The sequence below is a fragment of the Leptonychotes weddellii genome, chromosome 9 (assembly GCF_054177405.1).
Source record: "Leptonychotes weddellii isolate Sample4059 chromosome 9, ASM5417740v2, whole genome shotgun sequence".
NCBI classification, from domain to species: Eukaryota; Metazoa; Chordata; class Mammalia; order Carnivora; family Phocidae; genus Leptonychotes; species Leptonychotes weddellii.
The window spans coordinates 124,967,210-124,990,851 of NC_138377.1; the positions used below are offsets into that span (position 1 = coordinate 124,967,210).

At 56.6% G+C, this 23,642-nt stretch overlaps 1 protein-coding gene across 3 annotated transcripts in view; it reads right to left on the reverse strand.

Annotated features, from left to right (window-relative positions):
* Nucleotides 1-23,642, reverse strand: part of CEMIP (cell migration inducing hyaluronidase 1) — a 134,465-nt gene that overhangs the window by 39,406 nt on the left and 71,417 nt on the right. For 2 of the 3 annotated variants that reach the window (XM_031017660.2, XM_031017659.2), the window contains exons 4-13: nucleotides 19,601-22,476; nucleotides 15,451-15,597; nucleotides 14,824-14,962; nucleotides 13,888-14,124; nucleotides 11,844-12,023; nucleotides 9,422-9,492; nucleotides 8,738-8,833; nucleotides 8,032-8,153; nucleotides 4,379-4,511; nucleotides 3,403-3,594 (exon numbers count right to left, since the gene is read on the reverse strand). In XM_031017660.2, coding sequence (XP_030873520.1) covers nucleotides 3,403-3,594; nucleotides 4,379-4,511; nucleotides 8,032-8,153; nucleotides 8,738-8,833; nucleotides 9,422-9,492; nucleotides 11,844-12,023; nucleotides 13,888-14,124; nucleotides 14,824-14,962; nucleotides 15,451-15,597; nucleotides 19,601-19,694 — 1,411 coding nt within the window. In that variant the 5' untranslated portion in view covers nucleotides 19,695-22,476. The remainder of the gene's footprint in view (nucleotides 1-3,402; nucleotides 3,595-4,378; nucleotides 4,512-8,031; nucleotides 8,154-8,737; nucleotides 8,834-9,421; nucleotides 9,493-11,843; nucleotides 12,024-13,887; nucleotides 14,125-14,823; nucleotides 14,963-15,450; nucleotides 15,598-19,600; nucleotides 22,477-23,642) is intronic. The other variant, XM_006746851.3, reaches the window with a different exon arrangement.

Sequence of the window (23,642 nt, forward strand, 5' to 3'; positions counted from 1 at the left end):
AGGGGGTGGGGGCCAGGGAGGGGTGCCCCGAGGGAGTGTGCAGGGGCCCGCAGGGGGCCCCGCATCTTCACTTCTCCTTTCCTCCCCCTGCACCAGGGCCCGGAGCAACCCCATCCCACTGTCCGTCCAGCCTTCAGCAGGCTCAGGGGGCAGCTGGGCCTGTGGGTCTGCCGCTGCCAAGCGGGGCCACTCTCCAGCCTCCCGCCACAACCACACCGACCACTGGGTGGGGCCAGCAGCCCTAACAGCGCCTGGCCCCTCGCCCTCGGGGCCCCTTGGTGCTCGAGAGCTGCTTGAAGTGAAACCTGGCCCCTCCCAGGCCTCGGGGTGCCCAGCACAGGAGTGCAGACGTGGGCCGGGCTGAGCAGACCAGGGGGGCCTCTGCAGGTGCTCCTGCGTCCACCTCCAAGCGGGCAAGCTTTTCACCTTCCTAGAAGCGACGCGTGCTGCCCTAGAACCCGGGCACTGAGCAGTGAGCATCAGCTCACGCCGTCTGAATGCCACTCCCGTCAGAGTCCGAGAGGACGCCTGACGTCCCAGGAGGGCTGTGCACACATCCCGGCCTGGGGGACACAGGAGTCACGCAGCGAAGGCCATGGGTCTAACGCTCAGGGCACGAGCTTCACTCGGCACTCTCCTGTAAGCGGGGGGCCTGGGGAACCTTTCCCTACCAGGGGAAAAGCAGCAGGCCGACGCACTCGGAGGGAAGCCGGTCCCCACGGCGCCCCCTGCCCCCCAGCCCCACGCAGCCCCTCTACCCCTCACCCCGCTGCTCCGGTCCTCTTCTGCGGCGTGCTGTCCCCAGCACGGTGCCGTCCGCCTCCGACTGTCCAGGACACCCGATCCCTGGTCAGCCCCCGAGGGCGCCCTCTGGGTGTTGATGCGCTCTCTCCCACCTCCCTGTGCGTCCTCGTGAAGGGGACGGGGGTGCCCAGCCTGGGGGAGGAGGGACGCGTGGGGGGCATCTGTGCTCACAGAGCCTCCCGCCTCCACGCCCGGGACATCAGGACACTCGGAACAGAACCTGCAACGGACCTCAGCTGGGGGCTGCTGAGAACGATACACATCGCTTGCTTTTCTCCCTCTACAAGTACGTCTTTACCTACAGAACGGACACACAGGCACCCTTCCTGTCCGTCCTCAAGTGTAGGTGCTACATGATTGCACGAATCCTGCCGATAATAGCAGCTGACGTTCACAGAGCCCTTACTGCCTGCCAGACACTGAAGGATTCAATCGGCCGATCCTCACAACCCTGGGAAGCAGTTATGATCTACGATTGCTGTGTCTGTGTTGCAGACGAGGAAACTGAGGCACAGGGAAGTTAAGAATTTGTCTAAGGTCCCTCAGCTGGGAACCACATTCCCGCATTCCTGCAATTCCAATCCCGTGCTCTACCAAGGAGAGAAAGAACTGGAAGGGAGGGAAGGAGAAAAGGAAGGAGGGAGGGAGGGAGGGTAGGGAAAGAAGAGAAAGAAAGAAGGAAGGAGCCTTCCCCAAAATGTCTTCAGGAAATGAGACCAACAGCATGCCCCGATCTAATATGAGGAGTCCAACCGCACAGCTACGTACTGAGTATCTTTGTGTAAAATGCTTGCGGAGGGCTGTTCGCACTGCTGAGACCCTGAGCTGAACCCACCCCCCACCAGTAGCTCAGGGCCTCGGGGAAGCGGTCCCTCTGGGCCTCTGGTCTCCTCCTTTTTGTTGGACAATAGTAAGTAATCTGTGACGTTTCTTTCTCTGCTCTCACAGCCAAGAAGCTCAGAGACAAATTTATGGTCTATTTCAGTAGCTTTTGCTAACTTCAATCCCTCCCTTTTTGTTGAATTTATTCTCCTCGCGCCAGAATTTATTACTTCGACGTGTATCTTTCCCTTTTTTTTCCCTCTCCTGGATGAAGATTTAACTGGACTTGTGTTTATTCCCCAAACCTTTTTTCAAAGAATGTAGGGGTTTGAACAAATGATTATTTAAAAAGGCAGATTCCGTTAACTTGTCAAGCACAGACGTGTGTCCAGCCACACTCAGCAAACCCCCGTCTGCCCCGGGACACCCACGGCCTTCCACTCGAAGGCTCTGCCCCGCTCCCCGGGACCACGGCTGCAGACTTCGGGGGAGGCCTCCAGGGCCCGCGGCCCCCGAGAGTGGGACAAGGGGATTGGGTTGTACCACCATGGCTTTGGCATTTAAACCTTTGTCCCCCCAGATTCCATCCCAAGCACATTCCCACCAGCCAAAAAGATTGTTTAACTTTCTATAGTCTTATTTCTAAAGCAATAGGTAATTTGAACATATGGGCTACGTTTTCTCCATCTGTCTTCCTCCACTTTCCCTCAATCCTAGACCTTCTCCAGGTGCCGTGGTCCTGTAGCGCCTGGTAGTTACGACGCCCAGGATTGACTCTCCTTTCTTCTGGCCATTTTCTTCCCCAGTTTGCCCAGGGGGAGAGACCCTTTCTCCATTCGTAGGCCCAGAGGGATGCTGGTGAAGGTGCACTACTGGAGGGGGGAGCAGCTGAGCCCCCAGCCCAATAGGACGCGGTCTCCCTGGAAGGTGGCATGAGCACTATGTCCCAGGGACCTCGCATGGTGCTTTGGGACAGCAGTGTCCCGAGAACACTGCACACTCACTCCCACTACCCAGACCCCCGAAGTCCTTGTGCACCTGGGTATATCACTTCCCGAAGCTCAGTGGCCTCCCGACAAATTCCTCTTTTGCTTACGATAGTCAAGCTGGATTCCATTGCTTATAACCAAAGAACGCCCATGGGTACATAACTCTCTCCACTAATAAACATGGACCTGGATTATACTTTTAATCCCAACAATCTGAGATTCCAGGAACCTCGCATAATATAAATTGCAGTACCACTAAGTTAACACTTAGGAGAAGAAAAAGGAAGACTCCAAAGCTGTAGAAAGAAGAGATTTAAAATTTCCTGGTAGATTGCATTATTGCCTAACAAATTTTCACTCCCTTCCCTCAACCTTGATGGGACAAGAAGGCTGATCCACCCCATGCGTGCTAAGCCTAACCACATTATTTGCTTTGTCTAGCGGAATGTGGGTGTGAGAGCGCGCTAGTCCTGAGCCCAGAGGACCCGAGTCCTCTGTGTTTCTGTTCCTGGGAACTTTCTACCTCCCCCACAGGAAGAATAGGTCCTGGGAAGAACGAGAGTCCCATGGAGCTGACCTGAACCCAGCAGTCATCTTGGGGCCAAGCTCAGTCTAGAGAAGCTGCACCCTAGACCCGCTGCAGGTGCACGAGGGAGAAGTGCTTGCCACGAGAGTTTGAGGTCTGTTTCGTTACGCAGCATTATTGCAACAGCTGACCGATACAGACTTGTTGTGATTTCAGACAACAGATTCGTGCAGCCTAGGGCGGGCTTAGTGGAAGTCTTACCTGCCACTCTGACCTGGTTGGGGGCACAGGCTTTGCAGGGAAGCACCCGGAACTCTTCTGCCTGGTACATGGAGTAATCAGTGCTGGCAACGACCAGTGTGTCTCCCGGCTTCCATGACCGAGCATCGTCCCCCAGGGTCAGGATGGTGCTGTTCACGTTGGTGTCGATGGTGACGGTGAGTTTGGGCCTCACTGCAACCCCAGACAGGAGGGACTGAGATATAACCCTGCATCCTTGGCCAACTTTTGACCGCCCGCCTCTTCCCTTTCCCTCCCTAGATAAATGCCAGGTTTGCCTATCCAAACCCAAATCACCAGGCTCAGCCCATCCCAGTCTTGGTGCAGGTTTTTGAAGTCAACAAAACCCCACCAAAAAAGAGCCATTCATTAGCTCTGGGCAGGGGAATTTTCCACCAACTCCTTCCCTAGAGTTAAATGTGGCTGCCTCACCACACCCACTTTGCTCAAGATGTAAAACAAATATAGTCCCTCTCAACTATTATTTACAGTAGCTGTAAGCCCTTCCCCCAAAGAGCTCTCATCACGAATGACCGCCTTCTGGAGAAGGCCAAGTGCCTCCACGAACAACCCGACCATTTCCCATCCCTTCTAACAAGCACCTCGGGACCCGGGTTTAAAATAATAGCACCCAGAAGTCACGAGCTCATGTCTCTGCAGGGGAGGGCTGCAAGAAAGTCAGCTCTGGCCACGGCACCCTCGTTTTCTTGGGCCGGACCTTTCCCTTCCTCAAAGGCATATGGGCAGGGTGGGGCTCGGCCGGCTCCTGCCAACTCCGAGGACCGTCCCACGGCTCCTGGGTCCCAGAAGGGCTCTCCACTGCGAGCTTGGCAGAAGCACCGGGTCACTGAGCTGTCGGGGGCAGCTGACCCAGCCACATCCAAACTCACAGTGCATATCTGCCAGCTCAAGGAACGAGCCATGGCTGCGTTGGCGTCCCCGACAAGCAGCTGCTTACCAGGCTTCCCACAAAGGAACCGCACACGGTAGGTCTGGCAGGCTCGGCCCCGCTCGTAGCACACAAACCTATAATCCTGGCCTTTTTTGTAGACAACCTCGGTGGTGAGGTTAACTCCATCCACTGTCGTGGCCTGGAAACGACATGGAAATTATAGAGCAAAATCATTTTGGTGTGCGTAAAGAAAGAAGGTGATGATTAATGGTATCAACATCCACTCACAAGTCTAAACTTGTCCCTGCTGCAAAAACGATTTCCTCGGGCCCAAGATGATCATTAAACGATCGAGCATCACTTTTGTTCTAAGAAAACAGTTTCGCTCTAAGGAAAACAATGCAAAGCCACAGGATGGAGAAATGCCTCGCCGGGGTCCCTGGGTGGTCCCCCATACCCGAACCACTGATGGGCGGCGACTCCTACCACCACTCCTGCCACTGGGAACGGAGGCCGGTATTTATGGAGGACCCGCTATGTTCGATCAACTGGTGTCCCGGCGCGGGTCCACGTCACGTGGGGAGCCCTTAAAAATACTCATGCCCAGGCCCCATTCTCCGGGGCTCATATTTGGCATGTCTGGATGTGGCTTGGGCATCAGAACTTTTAGAAGCGGCCCGAGGGGTTCTAGAGGGCGGTCCAGTTTGAGAACCGTCCTTGTCCTAGCAGTCACAGGGCGAAGTGCTGTGGATATGATCTCATCCCAGCTTCACAGCAACAATGAGATGGCAGGCTTGACAGATAAGGAAACTGACCCTCAGGGGATGAGTCACTTGCCCGGGGTCAACCAAGCCCTAAGCAGCAGAGCCAAAATTCGAATCCCAGACTTAGCCAACTGCAGAGCTGGTGCTGCTCAGCACCTCCCCCGCGGCCCTCAGGCATGTAGCCTACAGTCCTCTGTTCAACGTCTGTCTCCTCCCCCGGGATCCCGGGCTCCGGGGAGGGCAAGGACCGGTTTCCTGCCTGTCTCCCTGATCCGAGCTTCCAGCCCAGGGCTTGGCACGGAGTGGGCTCTCGGTGATGGGGGCTGATGGGTGAGCAGCCTCAGGCCAGGTAGAGAATTTAGGGAGCGGGCTCCGAGGAGGTGGCGACCGCTGCCCGCTGGGGCTCATCCCAGGGCCCGGGTGTGTCTGCAGCAAGCCCTCGGCTGTCGTCAGAGACAAGCAATTTAGATCCAGGCTGTAGCTGTTGTTCTCTTGGGCACAGAGACCACAGGGACCAGGGCGGGGGAAATAGGGGGGCAAAGTATAGCAAACCTATTAAAAAAAGAGGGCGGGGTGGGGGGGGCTTTTCAGGAAACACTATTTTGAACACAGCAGGTATCTGTTGTCTTTGGCTTCAAAGGAGAGCTGTATGGCAGTGAGCTCAGTCATCATGAAAATCCAGCCCTTTCCTGCAAGAGTCACGCTCACGCCCATTATCTTGGTGGCCTCCAGAGCCCTGGGAGAAGCAGGAGTTGCAGGCCTGCTCTTGGGAAAAAGCTAAGGCTCAGAGGGTTTTAAGAAGCAAGGTCAAGGTCGCTGGAATGGCAAGCTCAGCTCCTCCGAGCTCCCATTGTTTTCCGTGGAGGACAGCGCGTTCTTCTGCAGGAGACCCCGTGACATTGAGAACTGAGCCTGAAAACATCAGTGATTAGAACTGCACATTTTCCAAGGCACAGTGTCCCACAATACTTTCGGCGGGGGGGCATCTATTCAACTCTGCTTTTTCCTCCGCCCCCTTTTTCTAAAGCTGAAGAACGACCTCAGTTTGGGATAAGAACAAGAAAGGGCTCTATCACTGTTCAGGGAAACTGGTCTCCACCTTAAGTAGACACAATTCTATTACTATTTTTGATAATTAATAATTACAAAATAACAGTATGATTAGGATAATGATTGTAAAACAAAAAATGTGTGGGCCCTTCATATATTGTTACATGACATCCACAAAATAATCCCACAGGGAAACCCGGAGGATCCTCGTTGTTGCCTAAGAGGAGCTTGGGACCCTGAGTCACTTGACTGAGGTCTCCAGCCAGGACTGGAGTGTGGGCTACAAGATTTAAGGTGGCGCTCTCCTCAGGGGCATGGGAGTGCAGGGCCAGCCGCTGGGAGAAAGGGCCACCTTAACTATTGCACCTTAACCCTCAACTGCTTCTGTGGGCCTTTGTTTTGCCAAGAAAAAGCCAACATCCTATTCTGGAACTGAGAGTTTTGAATCAATAAGGGGCTACCATGCTCAGCAAAATATTATCGAGGAGTGCATTTTTGTGAGAAGGCCGGTCCCAGCCTTCGGGGAGGTGGAGCGGGGGGGTGGCAGGGAGGGGCTGTGGTTGGCTCTTTTATTCTTTGCCAGACCTCCAATAGTTGAGAACTGGAACTCCAGGAATTCATTGTCAAGGATACTCCTTTTGTTGGAAGCAAGCTGGGCGCTGGAATGCGGTGACCGCCTAGGAGTTATAGACTGCGGGCTTGGGTCCCTTGGAGGGTCTTGGATAATGGGGCTGGGGAGAGGTCGTGCCCTACGTTATTTTATATTTTGTATATATTTGTATGCTTGTCCCTGCTTTGCTGCCTCCAAGCCTTCAGTACAGTGTTATTTAATCCTTTAGCCTGGGATTAGCTGCGCTTGGACATAGGCAGGAGCCTGTGTCCCTGCCGGGGAGAGAGGTACGGGGAGAATGGGCAATGCCGAAGGGAAACTGCCACAGAGACATGGCCTCCTAGACGCCGCAGCGTGGAGCCCGACGGCTGGCAGAGCTGACACCGGGAGGCATCCGTGGACCACGTAAGCATTCCTGGAGGGTTTCCAGAAATACTCGGGAGGGGACCCTGGCAAAGGGCTGGACTTGCCACCGCCAAGTGAACTGAAGGAATAAGATGATGGCTATTTCAGAACTGAGGCTGGAATCTTCAGGGTTGCAAGAGAAAGTTAGAATTAAACCTGGGGAGGGTGCTCTTCAGGGGCGTCAGTGCCTTTTGATTCTGTTGGACCCAAGGAGAGCCTACAGCCTGCGACCTGCGACTCACTCGGGGGAGATCCTTCTCGAGGACGTCGCAGCCGTGGGAGGGGAGGGCCTTAGCCACGTGAGAACGGTCTGCCCGCGAAGCTGGCGGGATGTGAGTGCTGTGTATGTACTTGGCACTGTCCTGGCAGAGCCAACGGGGGAAGTCGGGGTCCGCTTTTGGAGGAGCAACTGCCAGCGAAGATCCTGAGCCAACATGGTCCATTCTCTACCAGTGCTGGTGTTTGTTTTGCTCGGTGGAGAACCATGCTGTGGGGGTGTGGGCTGAGCTCAGCCGGCACCCCAAATCCCATCTGGATCCTGTGCACTCAAGGGCCCAAAGGAAATCAACTGAGAAGGGAGGCTGAAGGAGACAACCCGTCCCCGCGCCAGGGCACCATCAGCCACGGCTGTGGAGGCAGCTTTAGGAGGAGGCAGGGGGGGTGGGGAGTAGAATCCAAGAGACAATGCTGGGTCCTCGCTGGGGAACTCACTGCCCAGGAGGCCCGGAGCAGAGAAGAGCCCCTAAAACAGGAACGGGTCTTCCTGGCTTACCCGTGTCCTGGGAGTGCCGTGAGAATCGCATCATCCCAACAGCAAGAAAATTTGTCATCTACAGACTCCACTTCAAAATAAAGTCCTTATAACTCTTCGACTGCTTTGAATTTGGTACCTGTATATCAATGGGGCGGGTGCAGATTTTTCCTGGGTGAGTTACCCGGAGGTCTGAAATTTTCTCGCCACCTTTCGTGTGCGACACTTTGTCATGGTCGAACCACTCTGTCCACTCCACATCTAGACAGAAAGCAAAGAGCAGGGTGAGGCGGGAAGGGCGCGGGAGGGCAGGTTCCCCCGCAGCGTGGCCCCCGGCACGCTCGGCGCAACAGGAATCGAACACCGTGCGTCCAGTTCTGCACCAAAGCACTCTGCCACGTCTCCCACCTTTTCGTTAAAAGCACCTCTTACTGACTTTCTCACTTGCCGAAAACAATGGAATATATATTCTTCATTCCTGCAGAAAGGATGATGATGAAAGCTATGGTCAACCTGTTTCTCGAGGCCTGCAGGGAGGGCACGCTCTCTGCACCCCAGCCCCCCGTGTGGCTACGTGAAGGCCGGTCCTGCTCCCTCCTGTTTCCTGTCCACAGCACCATCGCTCGGCACAGAGAGGATTCCGAGAGGGGAGGACAACATCCTCTGGGCTATTGGCTGCCGGGGACTGATGAATTAGAGAGAGCTCTCCCTTGCAAATTTAGTTTACTCTGCAATAACCAAGTGGTCTTATTGGTGCCAGAGAAAAATCCTTGTTTTGCAAAGACAGAACGTCCTGCCCTTCTCTCCCACTGTTCGGGTTTTCCTGGTTGTTGCGGACTCCTCACCTTGAACCCACTCGCTGGAGGAAGAGACGTTGAAATGCTCGCCATGCTCCGTCCGGAACACTTTGAACACCCGGGCAGCCGCGGAGCCACGGTGTCCTGCAGAGAGAGCAGGGGCGTCAGCGACCGCACCCCCCCCCAACGCATTCCGAAGAATGCAATTCTAAGACGGAGCAAACCCCCTACACACATAGATCTTGAACTCTTTCTTTAAAAAACAACAACGAAAAAAAACCTTTCAGGCCAATCTCTCTACTCGGGAAGTAGATTATCTATTGTCCCTTCTTTCGCTTCAGTTTTAAAAATTTAATTAAAATCTATATTTTGGAGCCCCAATTTCTCCCGCGAATTCCTGTCTAGGAGTAGAACCGGCAGGGCCTTCCGCTAGGTGGTAAAGACCCATCCAAAGTATCTTTTTAGCTCAAAATATTCCCCCTGCTGGATCTGTCCCGGTTCTCGCCTGTCCTAGGTCCCTTGTTTTGAATTAAGTCAGTGGTGATCTCTTTGCAAATGTAAATATTATCTCAGTGATAGGCTTTTGCGACTTGCGCGTAACACGGCCAATGAACATGGGTGTTGGGAGGTGGTTCCACCATGGTCTGAGGGAAGACGGTGGTTCAGAAAGACCCGGGCCTCTTGATCAGAGAGACACGGAGGGGATTCAACCTCTCTCCCTCCATTCATTACCGTGATATTCAATATGGTCTTCCACCGAAGAAGAGGGATTTCCTTTCACAGTTAGGAAGCTCCAAGGGTGTCTGGTAAAAGCAACAACAAGGAGTAAAGTTCTTCACACGTCTGAGCCTGTCCCCGAGGCAGGGCTGAGGGAGAGCCGGCCCAGCGAGCAGCCCTCCCCGCTGCTCCCGGCAGATCAGCTCGCTGGCTGGGCTTCCCTTGTCCCGGACAACAGGAGCCTGTCTTTGCAAGTGCTGTGCTTCCTACCCGCCTGGCTCACCCGATGTTTGCTCCCCGTGAGCTTCTTCAACCCCACTCTGGCAGGAGACGGGGCACGAACCACAAACAAGCCCACAGCCCTACAAACCCCCGCCAGCCCCAGTGAGGTCCTGGAGCGAGTGCTCCGGTGGCTTTGGGAAAACCAGGCCGCAGGATCCAGGAGAGAAAGGCTCTTTCCCTAATGCCCTGGCCTTGGAAAGTTAGGAGAGGCCTCTCGCTCACAATGGGGGACGGAGGGGGAAAAGCCGGCGGAAGACGTCCCCCACTGAAGCGGCTCTCAGGCCGGAAGGGTTCCCTCCCCGTTCCTGTCTTCCCCCTGATGCCCGCCTCCCGCCTCCCGCTCTCACCATGAGATGGCAATCGACTACGGTACTCAAGAGCTTTTGTTATTTTTGTTTTGACCTTTCATTTTGGAAAGCAAATCTCTACTGAAGTTAGGGATTTGATCGGGTCACTGTCTTGCTTAAGACCCATCAATGGCTCCCCAGTCCCCTTTGCATGAAAGCCAAGCTCCTGGGCACAGAGCAAAATGTCTTCCTGTGCCCACCTCCTCAGCCTCGTCTCTGCCCTCTCCCACCCTCGTGCCCCCTTCCGCTGCCTGTACTCCTCCCCGCTTCAGGAGAGACTCAAGCTTAGCCCAGGCCTCGGCACCTGCGGTCTCTCGTGGGGAACCTGCTTGCCTTCATCCTCACCTGCAGCTCTGCGCCTCGAGCCCTTCGCCCACCCTCTTGCTCACGCCTCCTCCTCACTTCTCTTTTTGTTCCTGCCTGCCGACGGGAGCTCAGCACGCCTCGTCTGGCCCAGAGTCTCGTGCCAACACCCCCAGACTGCCACACACCTCAGTTCTTCTACTGATTTTAGATGCTTTGAGTTTGTCCCTCAACGTGTGTCTGTACGAATGAGGGCTCAGAATGTAATTCCTGCCTGCCCAGGTCCTGCCCTCGGGGGAGTGGTTGTGACGGCATGCGGCAAGCATCCATCCTCCCCGTGGCCATTGCTCCTCAGGAGAAAACGGTTGCTAGCGTGTATTGAATCCTGATTCTGTGCCAGATAGGAGGGCAGATATTTTGCTACTTATTATCGCATCTAATCCCCTCCCACTGCTCCTGATGTACCTTACAGACGCAGGAGCTGTGCAGAGAGAATGAGCCCCCTCCCTGCAGGCTCACCTACAGGAGGTGCAAATTCGGGCCGCATCGCGGGCCCTTCGCCATTACCTCCTTCTGCCGAGGCCCTAAGCAGCCAGGCCCCTGGTGGTTCTCGCTGCCATTGTAAATCGATAAACTGGCCTTTCGGTTTATAAAACCAGGAAACAGAAGCCCCTTCAACTTTTGCTAACAAAGGAGCCTAGAGATACCACGGTGTCCTTGTCATCTTCGACTCCTTGAGCTCCCTGTCCAGACCCTTCCAAAATGAGCAGCCCCTGGGCTGTCAGAGAACACACTCTGGAACCCGGAGCAACCCCCGGCCGCCCCCCTCCCTTGCCCAGGGGAGGCTCTTCTGGCCCCCAACCCTGCCTGGGCTTCTGCGGAGCTGAAGGGAGGGGCCCACTATCTTCCAACAGCCACAGACCGGCGGACCTCGACCCTCCCCTGAGCTGAGATCTGGTTCAACATGATAAAAAGGTGTGGCCACTGGGGGGCAAACAGTTTCCTGTTGGTGCCAAGGTGTGTGCATGCCAAAGTCAGGCACGAAGCTCTAATCCGAGACAAACCAAACACAGCGGGCACATCAAAGGCCCTTCTCCCTGGGTGCTGGGCTGGGCAGACACCTTGTAGGATCTCTAAACCAATGTCTGCCCGTCCCCCAGGCACACGATGACCCCTTTTGCCAAAGAATGGGCAAACGAAGCCAGTTGTGAATCTGAGGCATGACTTACACACAGCAGATGTCCAGCTGACATTTTGTAAGCGGCTGAATGAATGAATGAGTTCATGCAAACAGAGAGCTTTTGTGTTTTCAGAGTGGAATACGCTTTGTAAGAAAATCCGGGCTCCCAGATACACCCGGTGCAGACGGGCGTTTGCCCGCCACTCCCCAGGCCGGCACTGAGCGGGGCGTGCCACGGGCAAGGAACAGACACTAAGGTAACCTGCGTGGCCCAGGGGGGCTTCGGGGTCCTGGAGCCTGGTGGGGGCGGGAGTGACGGGGGTACCTGAATCCAAGGTGTAGGAAGTGCTTGCTGCCCAGTTTGGTCATGGCCTTTCTGGCCGCGTCGTCCAGGTTCCGAGACCCCTCATCGTTCACTGCCACAGAAAGGATCCTGCCCGCGGGCACCGCGTTCAAGTACTGGACCAGACGTTCGCTCTCTTTCTTGGATCTATAGGTGTCAAACCTAAAAAGGGCAGGGGGGTGGGCTTTAACAGTCCTGACAGCAGCCCCCCAAAAAAGGAGGTCTAAGCACACGTGTGCATTGCAACAACGATCGTGCCATCCAAAGCGCCCAAGGGCTGTGATTTTTAAAGAACGGAGCTTTCATGACAGCAAAAACCGACCTTCCCAAACTCGACAAAGGTAACCCGCTCTCACACATAGAGAATACCCACGACGCATGATTTCAAACAAAAATCTACACCACCCAGGACGAGCATTTACAAAGAAAAGACACAATTTTGTAATGACCCCCAACTATCCCCCATGTGACTCTAAAGATTTGGTACAATTATAATGGAAATTCCAAAAGAATTTGTCTGGGGGCTTAACAAGGAAAATCGTTCTAAAACAGACCTAGAAGAATAAAACAGCGTGAATGGCCAAGATTTGGGGAAAGAAAAACAGTGGTGGCATGGGGGATGGGGATGGGGTGGGAGTGGCGGGATAGGCGCTCCTGAATCCTCAGACTGGTTTGCAGGTGTTTGTGCAAGCTGGCGTGTCCCGGCCAAGGCCCCTCATCCTCCCTGCCGCCCGTCCCCCAGGAGCTACCCGCTGCGAGACCCGCGTGTCTCCATCTCCGTGCTATGACCACACCACACAGCACATGTCTTCACACATCCTTCTTTGCCTTTCCCCGCCTGATCACATGCTTACTACCTTCTAAGGGCCAGCCGACATTCTCGTTCCTCCAGGTAACCTTCTCAGGAGATTGCAGCCTGCACCCGAGTGCGTGCGTGTGTAGTGTTTATTAACTCTACTCACACGCATTCCCCTAGCAGCTTCTCGAGGCCCCAGACACACGCTTTCACCAAAGGAGATTTGGAAGGAGCAACTGTCCCGCCTTTGGAACCTGCACACCAGCCGTTGGGATGACTTCTCTTCCCGCAGCTCAATAAGGTGTGAGGCTGGAGGCTGGCTCGCCGCGACGGACCGAACTGTACAGATTCCAGAGGCAGTGAGAGGGCCAGCACGCCACATGTAAAGGGAAGGCTCTCGGACAGACAGACTTTGTTTCTGTCAGGCTCATCCTGGCTTCCCACGTTACCTGCGCGCTGGGCATCGCTCAGCCCCAGGCCAAGGCAGGTGCCCAGAAGGAATACGGGTTAAGGGTCTGTCTGGGCAGATCTGGGTGTGAGTGGCAGCTCCGACCCTCTTTCTGGCCTTGTGACTCAGAGCAAATGGATTCCCCTGAACCTCAGTGTTTTCCTCTGTATGACATAGATAATCACAGAACCTACTCACAGGGGGTCATGAAGGTAAATTACAGATGGCCAGTGAAGTGGTTAACAGGACGTTTTGCCCATAGTCTAATGATAGTGCACCTGCCCCTGCCAAAAGCCCGGACATCACTGCGCCACGTTGCCATTGCTCTGTGTCCCCACCCCTCTGCAGGCCCTTCTGTGCTTCAGACCATCACGCCCCCCTCACCACTGGCCCTTTGCTCTTGCTGCTTGCCGTCTGGAACACTCTCTCCCTGACTCATCTTCGCCCTGCAGTTCTCAGCTCAAATGTTGCTTCTTTACACCGGCCTTCCCTGACCCGTTGATGCAAAACGGGCTTCCCTAGTTACCCTCCACCATTTCATTATGTCGTTTCCCCTTAATTAGCACGATCTGAAACGATGTTGTGCGTACATGTGTGCCTGTCTGCTCGTTCCTGTTAATTCAGTTTCGATGCAAATGCCCGGGGAGGGAGAGACGGAACTCCTCCCGGTGGGGGCCTTCTGTCTGTTTGGATCCCTGCTGCATCCCAGCTCCCAGAGCCGCATCTGGCCGGGGCTGTCTCTGGAGCGAAGGGCTATGTGTTTAAGTGAAGGCAGACCTTACCGATCCGAATGAATGACTGTCGCTGATTTGGGGTCAATGACGTGAACAATGACTCCACGGTGACCCCAGCTCCTTTCAAAAAAATAGCCTCCCTCCTCCATGCCGCCTGGGTGAAGGGTCTTGTTCAGAAATGTCCAAGAGAGCTTTTTCTGTCCATGTAACTCAAGCGTGCCTCCTGGGCCAACCCCGATGTACTTCAGGCCAAAGTAAGGGTCCGGCTGAATACCTTCATCAGCCCTACGAGAGAAAACAGCTCCCCAGAGTCAGTCAACACATCTCTGTACCGTATGCTGAGCCCAGAGGGGACCACGCTGCTCCCACGGCAGCCACCACAGAACCAGGCACACGTGGCAGCTGCCCGAGCCCAGCAGAGACAGCGTCACCCACCAGATCGCCCTAAGCCAGACCAAAATGGGGCCAAAAGGCCTAGAAAAAACACTCATCACTAGTTTACATGTTGGTGCTCAGCACTAAGAGTTTTACATTCTGGTCCCACCAGAGGTGGAACCATGGAGCCATGTACTACAGACCCTCGAATATTCTTGGCTATGACTCCTGAGAACCTCAACTCTTCGAAGAGAGAGCACAGCCCGAAGCCAATATCACAGGGAGGTTTTCTTTACCTTGTCCCTCATGACCGACTGAATCAACACTCCCAGAAGCTCCCTGAGCCGTGACAGGATCGAAAGACAGAGCAACCTCTGGTGGGGACTCTCATAACTCACGCGTGGACCCGGGCCACAAGAATCAAGCCGCCTAGTAGGCTGCCCTGGCTCGCCCCAACCACTGACATCTGTCCTGCTCATGGTTGCCCAGTGGCCGTCTACAAGGGTAATTCCCACCTCGCACGAAAGCCTTGCCATCCTGTCTCCCTCTCCCCCGTGGAAAGCCTCCTTCCCATCAGATCCCAGTGTACCCCAGAGCACGTGCGCCCACCTTCCATACAGAACGATGCTGAAATTGCCCTGGTATGGGCAGAGGGCACTCCCAGCATGCAGCTCTCCGCCGTTGTCAATCAGGATGTGCCGGGCGCGCAGAACAATGGTCTCCTCGTGGTCTTTGACGACTAGCTTTCCTGAGGACACGGGAACACACGTGGTCATGGTGAGGTCACAGCCGGGGCAAGGGCAGACCCGCTAAGCCCCCCACCTCATCCAGACGGGCAAGAAGGCCCATCTCCCCAGCTCTCCCACGCCTGCCGTGCTCCCAGGTGGCTCCCACCCCCGCCCCCCGCCTCCTCCCGGCCCGGCCACGTGTGAACACTGCCTGCCAGTTTGCACGGCCTTCAGAGAGCAAGCATCTGAAGGCGTGATGCGCAGGAATGCTCCCCACACCAGCAAGACTCTCCCTCTATAAACGGTTCTTTCACCGAGCCTGGACCTGGGACAAGCCGCTCCCAGGTGCCCAGAGCTAAAGGCATCACCACGGACCGATGCTCCGACCTGAACCCGGAGCACACGACCTTCGTTCTGCCCGTCTGGAGCTATGGCAGCCTGCACCCACCTGCTGGGCTCCGAGGCGGTGGAGGGAGGGGAGAGGGGTTGGGCGGGGGGACCGGCTTACCTCCCTCTGAGATGTGGATGGAGTTCACCGTGGCAGACGAGGTGAGCAGCAGGGTCCTGCCCTGGCCGATGTACACATAGCGGTCCGGGTCGTGGCCAGGGTCCCAGGGCTGCAGCTCGGGGCTCTGGTCAGGGCACTGGGCTGCCGCTGCCAAGGACAGAGAGATGTCACTGCCTCTGCCCCCACCTCAGCATGTAGGGACTGCCCCACGGTGCCAGGGGGCCTCCCGCACCTTCATGGCTCCTGTCCTCTCCCTACTAGCACGAGGCCTTGGAGAACAAGGTCTCCCCTGACGTAGGCGCCAGGAGCCCTGGGGTCCAGTCCCGCGACTGTCTCAGTTCCTCACACGTCTATGAACCAGCCAAGTCCTTCCTCTGGGGTCGGTTTCTCCATTTATAAAAGGGAGGGTAGACCAGGTGATTCCTGAAGACGTTCCAGGACCCAGCGTTAGGGGATGATTTGCCCAGAGTGCTTGTCATCCAAGACATTCTTTCCCCTGGGAAGCGGTGCTCTGAGAGTGAACACGGCCCCCTCCCCTTCCACATGAGAATCTGACTCTCAGTTCATGTTCTAGCTCTGTTCCCCCGGAAACCTGAGAAGGAGGGTATTATATAATACACCGTGTTACCGAGAACATCGCTTCGAATGAAGGTGACCCCTTATTAGCAAATGGCATCTATAAGGGGAGGAACTGTACCTAATTTGTGTCTCTCCCTGGGGGAGAGGTCGTGCCGTAGGATCCCCTGAGGGCAGTGACCCTCGTAACCGGGCACGTTTCCCGTGGGAACCCGGCAAATCCCGTCTATGGAGTTGCCCAAAGAGACTGCCATCATCTCTTTTAAAAGGACGTAATTTGGAAATAGAGTTGTCGATATTTAACAATATGTTGTTTATAGACTACTAAGTTTTGCAAAACAAATGTTACTGTCGGATTGAAAAGGAAGAGAGAGACCGGGCGAGGTTCCCCGGCCAGGGCACCTCCCACACCTGTCCAACCACGGCCTTGGTTCCTCTCCCCTGAGCTGTCACCTGGGGAACCACGCAGGGTGGCTTCTGGAAAGCTCTGTGGAGTGCGGCCAGGACTCGGGCTGCAAGTGCGGCTCGGCCACAGCTGGTGTTTCAGCCCTAAAACCTCCAAAGGGAACCCGATGCCTCGTGGCCTGTGGTGGCCTCGTGAGTCAGAATGTTCAGCTGAACTTAAAGGCCCCCGTGGTGTGTGTAAGGGAGGCGCTTCTCCCTGGCTCCAGTGGAAGCACCAGGAGGAGCCTCCTCTCCATCTGGCTGGCTGGGCTCGACTCCAGCAGCGTACTGTGGATGCCGGAGGGAAGAGAACTGCCTCGGACACGGGAAGACTCTCCCTGCAGCAAGGAACAATCCAGAGGAAAAGTGGTGGGAAGAAGAGGTGGGCGAGACAAAACGAGGAGGGCTTGCCTCAGAGAACAAGCCCGGATGCCTTCCTCCCCTCTGTCCCTCGAAAGCTGTAAAGCACGGGAACCGCTAGATTTAAAGGCCCCTGGAGTGGGGGTGGAGGGGGGGCAGGCAGACCCGCCACAGTGGCAAGGTTGCAGGTGAAGGTGAAGACCCCAGTGTAGGTTGGAAGGATGGACGCAACCTCCAGCTCAGGCTCCAAGGAAGGGCGCCCAACGCCTTGTGTCTCTTGAGCCACGTGGGTGCAGAGAACAACGTCCACAACGGGGGGACCGTGACCCCGGGAGGGACTCCATGCGATTACCGGCACGTCAGTTCAAAATGTCGCTTTACTTTCGTTCCATTAACCCTGGGATGGGAGTGTCTGCCCCGTATTTACTTATCTCAAGAGAACTGGAAGGGAGGCGCCCTTTATCTTCACTCAACGGCCCCAGATACGGACCCCAAACCCGTATCACCTCGTCTTCTTTGTCCCTCTGAAGACAGCGACTGGCTTCTCCCCTCTGCCGGGCATGGGGTGGGCCCTCGGCGCAGGCTGGCTGAGGTGTGGCCCCCCCCCGGCCCTCCCCAGCCCCACAGCACCCGCCTTATGCCCACCAGCTCGTTCCCTGTCAGCACCCACTCAGGCTCCGGATCTCTTTCATGGAGGACAGAATTTCACGTTCTTTGGAAAGCAGCTCTTCCAGCTATTGGGAGCCCCAAGGGGCTCGAGTCACCGCAACACACTGAGAAATACGGCCCTTGCTCATCAGTGGACCTCCCGGCGCCCGCAGGCTGGGCTGGGGGTGGGCCTCTGCTTCAGCACCCGGAAACCCCGGGTCACAGGGGCTGGGGCTGGAGCCTCCACCACACCGAGAGGCGTCTGAGGGTCCTGCCCATCCCTGGGTTTGTCTTCAGATGGGTCAAGGGCTTGGTGGCTTCCAGCCAAGGAGGCTGCCATCCACCTAGTTCTGGACCTGAGTGTCCGTTTCCGAGGAGGGGATGCTGCAGGGGACACATGAGGCCCACTGGCGAGCCGAGTGGCCCAGACATGGAGCCACAAGCGTCCCAACTTCCCGGGATAAAGCCCTAGGGTCTTACCACCCGCGTCTCCCAGGACCAGCTCGACCGTCCCTCTACTCTCCAGGCACATGCACTGAGTCCGACGTCACATCTGGGTTTGGAAGTGGTCAGGCTGACCCCACAGGCTCTCCTGTCATCAGGAGACCGTGTCCCAGAGCACCAGCAGCTCTGACCCCACGGCAGAGGCTGAGCGGGCACAAGCCGGGCTCTTTCATTAGAGCTGGATATTCACACGCGGCGAAGGTCAGTTTCAGCGGGTTTTCATTTGTGGGAACCCGCCAGGGGCTGGCAATGGTCAGAGCCTTGGCTGGAATATCTCCAGGGCAGCCAGCTTCCCCGGGAGGGGCTGCAGGAGCAGGGAGCAGGGTGGAGAGTGAATGCAAGCCCGGCGCACTCGGGTCACAGAGGGAGAGACTGCAGAGAGGAGCAGGGACCGGGAAACCAGAGACACGGCCTCCTATCCAGTGGTCTCCACCCAGACAGAAGAGAGACACCCAGGAGGTGGCAGGAAAGTACCCCATGAGACCTCCCCAAGGCCCTGAGGGGGGTCATCCGGAAACAGACACCTGAGCCCCGCTCCTGGCCTAGCGCCGATGCCCCTTGGCGTTCACTAGGTGAATCCATGACGGAAGAATGAATGAATGAATTCAGGCCATGCTGCCCATGATCTCACCGAGAGTTAAAACACTGCCCGCCTGCCCCGTCCCCTCCGGGCCTGCAAGATTCCATGGGAATCATGCTGAAGGAATTCTACTAGTGATGATTAGAGATTACTTCCTGCCCTCCGCGGGTCGAGAAGAACAAAACAGAGTAAAGTTCCTTTATTCTTACCGGAGAAAAGCAGCCAGCTCGATTAATGATAAGAGCATGAGCCGCGATGGTGATCGTGTCATTGCTAACCCTCTGCTCAAAACGGACACATGGTGCCCCATCTCTCACCTGCCCCCCAAGTCTGTCTCCCTGGTGGCTGCCTCCTGTTGTCCCCACAAACCTGCCCTGAGCTTCTGCTTGTTCATTCAAAATCGTCCCAGGAAAAAGTTGACACTGAGATCAGAAAAACAGACCGCGCGTAGAGCATCACAGCCGACAAGGCGCTTAACGGTTCCCAGATTTTATGACAGCAAAGTGAAGAGGGAACGGTGGGCTCAGGTGGAGGTGGCAGGCTGGCTCCCAGACATGTGATTTTTCTCTGGACTCCCCCCACAACCAAAGCGGTCTGTAACATTTGAATTGGTTGTCAACATTTAACAAGAAGGGAATTTTACATAAAAATCTAGATTTCTGCCTTCTCTTAATAATTCATGAGATCCCACAACGGGGCCCCACTTTCACACATGACAGCACTTGGCCAGAACTGAGAAGTGGGTGTCCCTCTGGAGGAGCCTGAGCTCCCCAGGTGACCACGGTCCCCGCCTGGCCAGCCCCACTGGTCTGCCTGGCTCCCGTGGATGCTGAGTGTGGAACCCCCGCCCCTAGTCCAGCCCCATCGTTTCGTGGCTTGCGACGGAGGCCCAGGACAAGACTCGCCTGGGATGGGAGGGTAGCAGGGACCGGCCAGAGCCCTGCCGCCCTGCCCCTGCCCTGTGGCTCCTTCTCCTGCCCCCAGCAGCCTCGCCCTCCCACTGAGGCACGGAGGTGCCACGGCGCTGTGGTAGCTCACCTGTGGACGCGGCCCTAGCGAAGCAGGCCAGGCTGAGGCAGCTGAGCGTCAGCATCGCCTTGAAGGAGAAGTCCTGCCTGCTGGCAGCTCCCATCCTGGCGGAGTGATCCCTGAAACTGAAGCACGCTGAGTGAGACCCTGAGTGAGTCCACGGACGGGGTGGACACAGACAGGGCCACCGGCACACGCAGGGGCAGTGCCAGTGGGCACGGGTCAGCCAGCCGGGGCAGAGTCCTCCACCGCCGCGACTCAGGGCCGGGCAGACCGGGGCGCGCCTGCCCCGTCCCCGGCCCGCCAGGGGCCTGCAGCTCAGAGACCCGGCAGTGGATGGAATTTCATCCTTGGTGCCCGCGCTCCCGCCCCTCCAGAATGAAGCCTTTTTCTTAAGAAACAGAGAAAACCGAAAATACTCCCACGCAACATGAGCTGGAGGAAATTAGATGCCACAAACTTGCTGTGTGAGCTCAGCTTTTCTGACTGACTCTCTGGGCCTCAGTTTCTTAATTTGGAAAACAAGGCTGTGGACGGGCTGAATTTTAATCTTTGCTCCATTTTTATCAGTCTACGCTTCTAAAATAAGTCTTGATAACAGGATATCTGTGTGTTACAAACCCTCTGTGTATCACCTAGCCAAAGGAAGATGAGGCGGAGATAGAGAATTGTCCCCCAGTTGTTCCCTCCTTCCTTGGGAAACGAACTCCTGACTTTTATCTGGGGGTGTGGGCACCTAGTATAAAGACTACCTTTCCAGACTCTCTTATATAAGTTGTGGCCTCGGAATTAAGTTCTGGCCAACACAGCCCCAGGACGGTGTGTGAATTCCAGGAAATGTCCTTAAGGGAAACGAGGAAGACCTTCCTCCCTCCTTCCTCCTTCCTCCTTCCTGCTGGCAGGAATGTGGGTATGATGGCTGGATCTCCAGCAGCTCTCTTTGGCTACGTAGTGGGACCCATGCTGAAGGTGGCAAAGCAAATCTAGAGAAACATCTAGGCCCTGCCCCTGTGGAGAACTGAACAGCCCTAGATTACAGATTTATTTTTATGTGTGAGAGAACTAAGTTTCTTTTTCATTAAACTTCTGTTTTATAAAGCCGCTTATCTTTTTTGTTTTAGACGGTGGGTATGGGACTCTTGTCTAGATAAACCTCAAGACAGGAACATTAAAAAGAAGATGCCACGTTCCCCTTTCAGAATATAATGCACCCAGGAAACATGTTTGTCCCCCTGTGGCCACACAGATGGCTCAGACTGGGCTTGGGGTGCTGGTGACCAGCTCTGGTTTCCCTGCCGGGGTCCCCGGGTCCTATCCCCGGCGTGATGGTTGCTGTGCCCAGGCACAAACAGTCTCCCTCACGAAGGAAGGGGCCTAAATCTCTCCCGCCCGACCAGGCTCCTCCCCTTGAACTAGCTCAGGGACAAATCTGACCATCCCTGGCCCGTGGGCTCCCGGTAAAGTGTTGGGGGCGCCCCAGGGGAGTCGGGGCAGACAGGAAGGCCTGAGGAGAGCCCCTCGCCCTGGGCCTGCGTCCTTCTGCGCAGGTGGGCCGGGAGGCGGGGAGGGAGAAACCAATACTCTCAGATTCAGTGCCCGCGGTGTCCTCCCTGCCTGGCCCAGGCCTGGCCTGCGAGAACAACAGGCCCATTCTAGTCGCCTCGGCCGGCCGCTGAAGGCACGCATCGCGGCATCTGGGAACGGCGCCTTTCCCATGGCCCCCGGAACAGGAGAGTCTGCGTTCCTGCTCAGGGAAAGGAGGGACTCCAGGGACAGGAGAGCAGCACGGCCCCGCTCCGAAGTCCCGATCGGGAAAACCAGGGGCAGCTTGCTGTCTGCTGCAGAGAAGCCCATCACCATGGGGCTCCTCTGAAGGGCGCCCATACTTCCGGACCACAGGCTGGCACCTCCGCTCGCTCACGGAATGTCCCCAGCTCCCAGCGTGGAGCGGATGGGAACGGGAGGCAGTCTGGATGTGGGCACCCCTTCTGCCCCAGCTCCCGGGGTCCCCCGGGAAAGCACTGCTTCTGTGGGCCCCAGAGTCCCACGCGGAGTGGACGTCGGGCATGCAGCTCTGACATCTTCTGATTATATCACAGGTCATTTCAAAGATCTCACACTCACACACACACACACAATCACTTTCTGGGTGGATATACACACAATTCCACTTGGAGGGATAATGCTCAAAACCTCCTTGTCCCAACATTAAAGAGACCTCTGCCGTGTCTCTGTCCGAGCCACGGGAGGCAGAGAGGCCTCCTGCCTAGAGAGGTGAACCCCACATTGCCGGGGTGGGGGGCAGGCTTCTGTGCTTTCTGTCCCCGGAGTGGCTTCCAGTGCCCGAGTACAGAAACCCCGAGGAACATTCTGTTGAAGCGAATCCCCAAAGTTTCTCAAATTTCACTTGGGAGTTCTTCACCAAGGGAGGACGGCTTTGTCCGCCGGCCACTCAAAGCTTTCTGGCAATGGGAGTTGAGATTCTGCTGGCAAGATACAGTCCTGACCCGGTTCCCAGCTGCCGAAGGCCCGGGAAGAGCACCCACTGGCCAACAGTGCTAGAAGTTTCTGCAGGAAGCCACGGGCCGGAGGCTGGCTGACCGCTGCCTGATGGCCCTGAGCTGACCTGCTCCTTGAAGGGTGCGGCGACCCCTCTTCTGCAGAGCCCGCAAGGAGGAAGAAGGCAGACGTATTGTTTGCAGCTCCTCAGGATTCGCTGTAACCAGCTCAGGGTTCCAGAACAGCAGTATTTCTGCATTTCCGCGGCGGCTTGGTCCGCGTGTTCGCCGGGCCTCACAGGGACCAGAAACGCTGCCTTCACACGCCAGCGCCAGGGTCTTGGTTCTCTCAGCAGGTGGTCCGTCCTGGGGTCTGGGGCTTGGCACCTGCAGAGAGAGGGGAGCAGAGTGTTGTTCGAGCCTCCAGAGAGCCCCTGGATCCTTGCTCAGACCGCCCAGAACAGTAGCACGCTGGCCCCAGGGCACGAGGGACCCTGCTGCCGGCGAGGCCGTGGAAGCCGGACCCCTCCGAGAGAGTCCAGAGGTGGGGGGGTCCGCTTCTGCTCTGAGGTGGGGGGTGACATGGGACCCGCAGGGTGAGCCGGCAGCCCGTCTCGGGGGGTGAGAGCACAGGGACAGCTGTCTGCCCCATCAGACCTGCCCTAGGCAAATCCTGACAAGCCTGGGCCCAGCCACTGGCAGGACGGTGTGGTCCGGAGTCCTCAATCCTGGCCACACAGCTGACATCGGGAAAACCATCTGACCACCTGGGGCTCCCTTTCTTGGTCTGTATAATCTGAGAGAATGCATCCTAAATTCCAAGGTCACTGTGGGATCAAGCGAGATGCCTGACCCGTGGCCAGCCCCCCCGTTGTGCTCTCTGGAAGGCCAGCCCCGGCCACCGTTCGCGGAGGGCCCCGTGGGGCTGGTGCAGGCCAGACCACCTGTGCAGGCTCATCTTAGAAACTTTTCTGGACAAGAACCCACAGGCCCACCCCAGTGGCCCCCAGAAACCATGCAAACAGGAAGGCAGAGCCCAGAGCTCTCGTTCCCTCCAGACAGAAATCTCCTCTGACAAGGCGTGGTGCCCACCCTGCCTTCCTCTCCCAAATCAGGCAATGGGCAGCCAACTCCCTGGTCTGCCTCTCGTCCCAGCCTCGTCCCGTGGGCAGAAGGAGGAACTCCTTTGGTCACCAGGTCCTGCCGCAGAGTCCCCGGGGAGAAGGAAGGACCAGGAGACAGGGCAGCCCGCGCACCTTCCAGATTACAGGCACACACAGGAGGGCCCGGCAGCTCTGGGCCCTTTCTCAGGACGTTTGGGGTTGCTGTGCTGGGGACTGCGGACACAGGGAGCCCCACCTGGCCTCCTCAGACAGAAGTGCACAGAAGATCCTTTGCTGCTACACACCAGAGCGTCTCCCGGGTTCCCCGTGAAGCAGCCCCTCCAGCGTGAGCTGCCCCCGCCTCTGCAGACACACCCGCCCAGACCTTTCTGGAACGAGCGGGAACACTCCACAAAGAGCAGTCAGTGACATTACAAAGTCCCTGTCCGC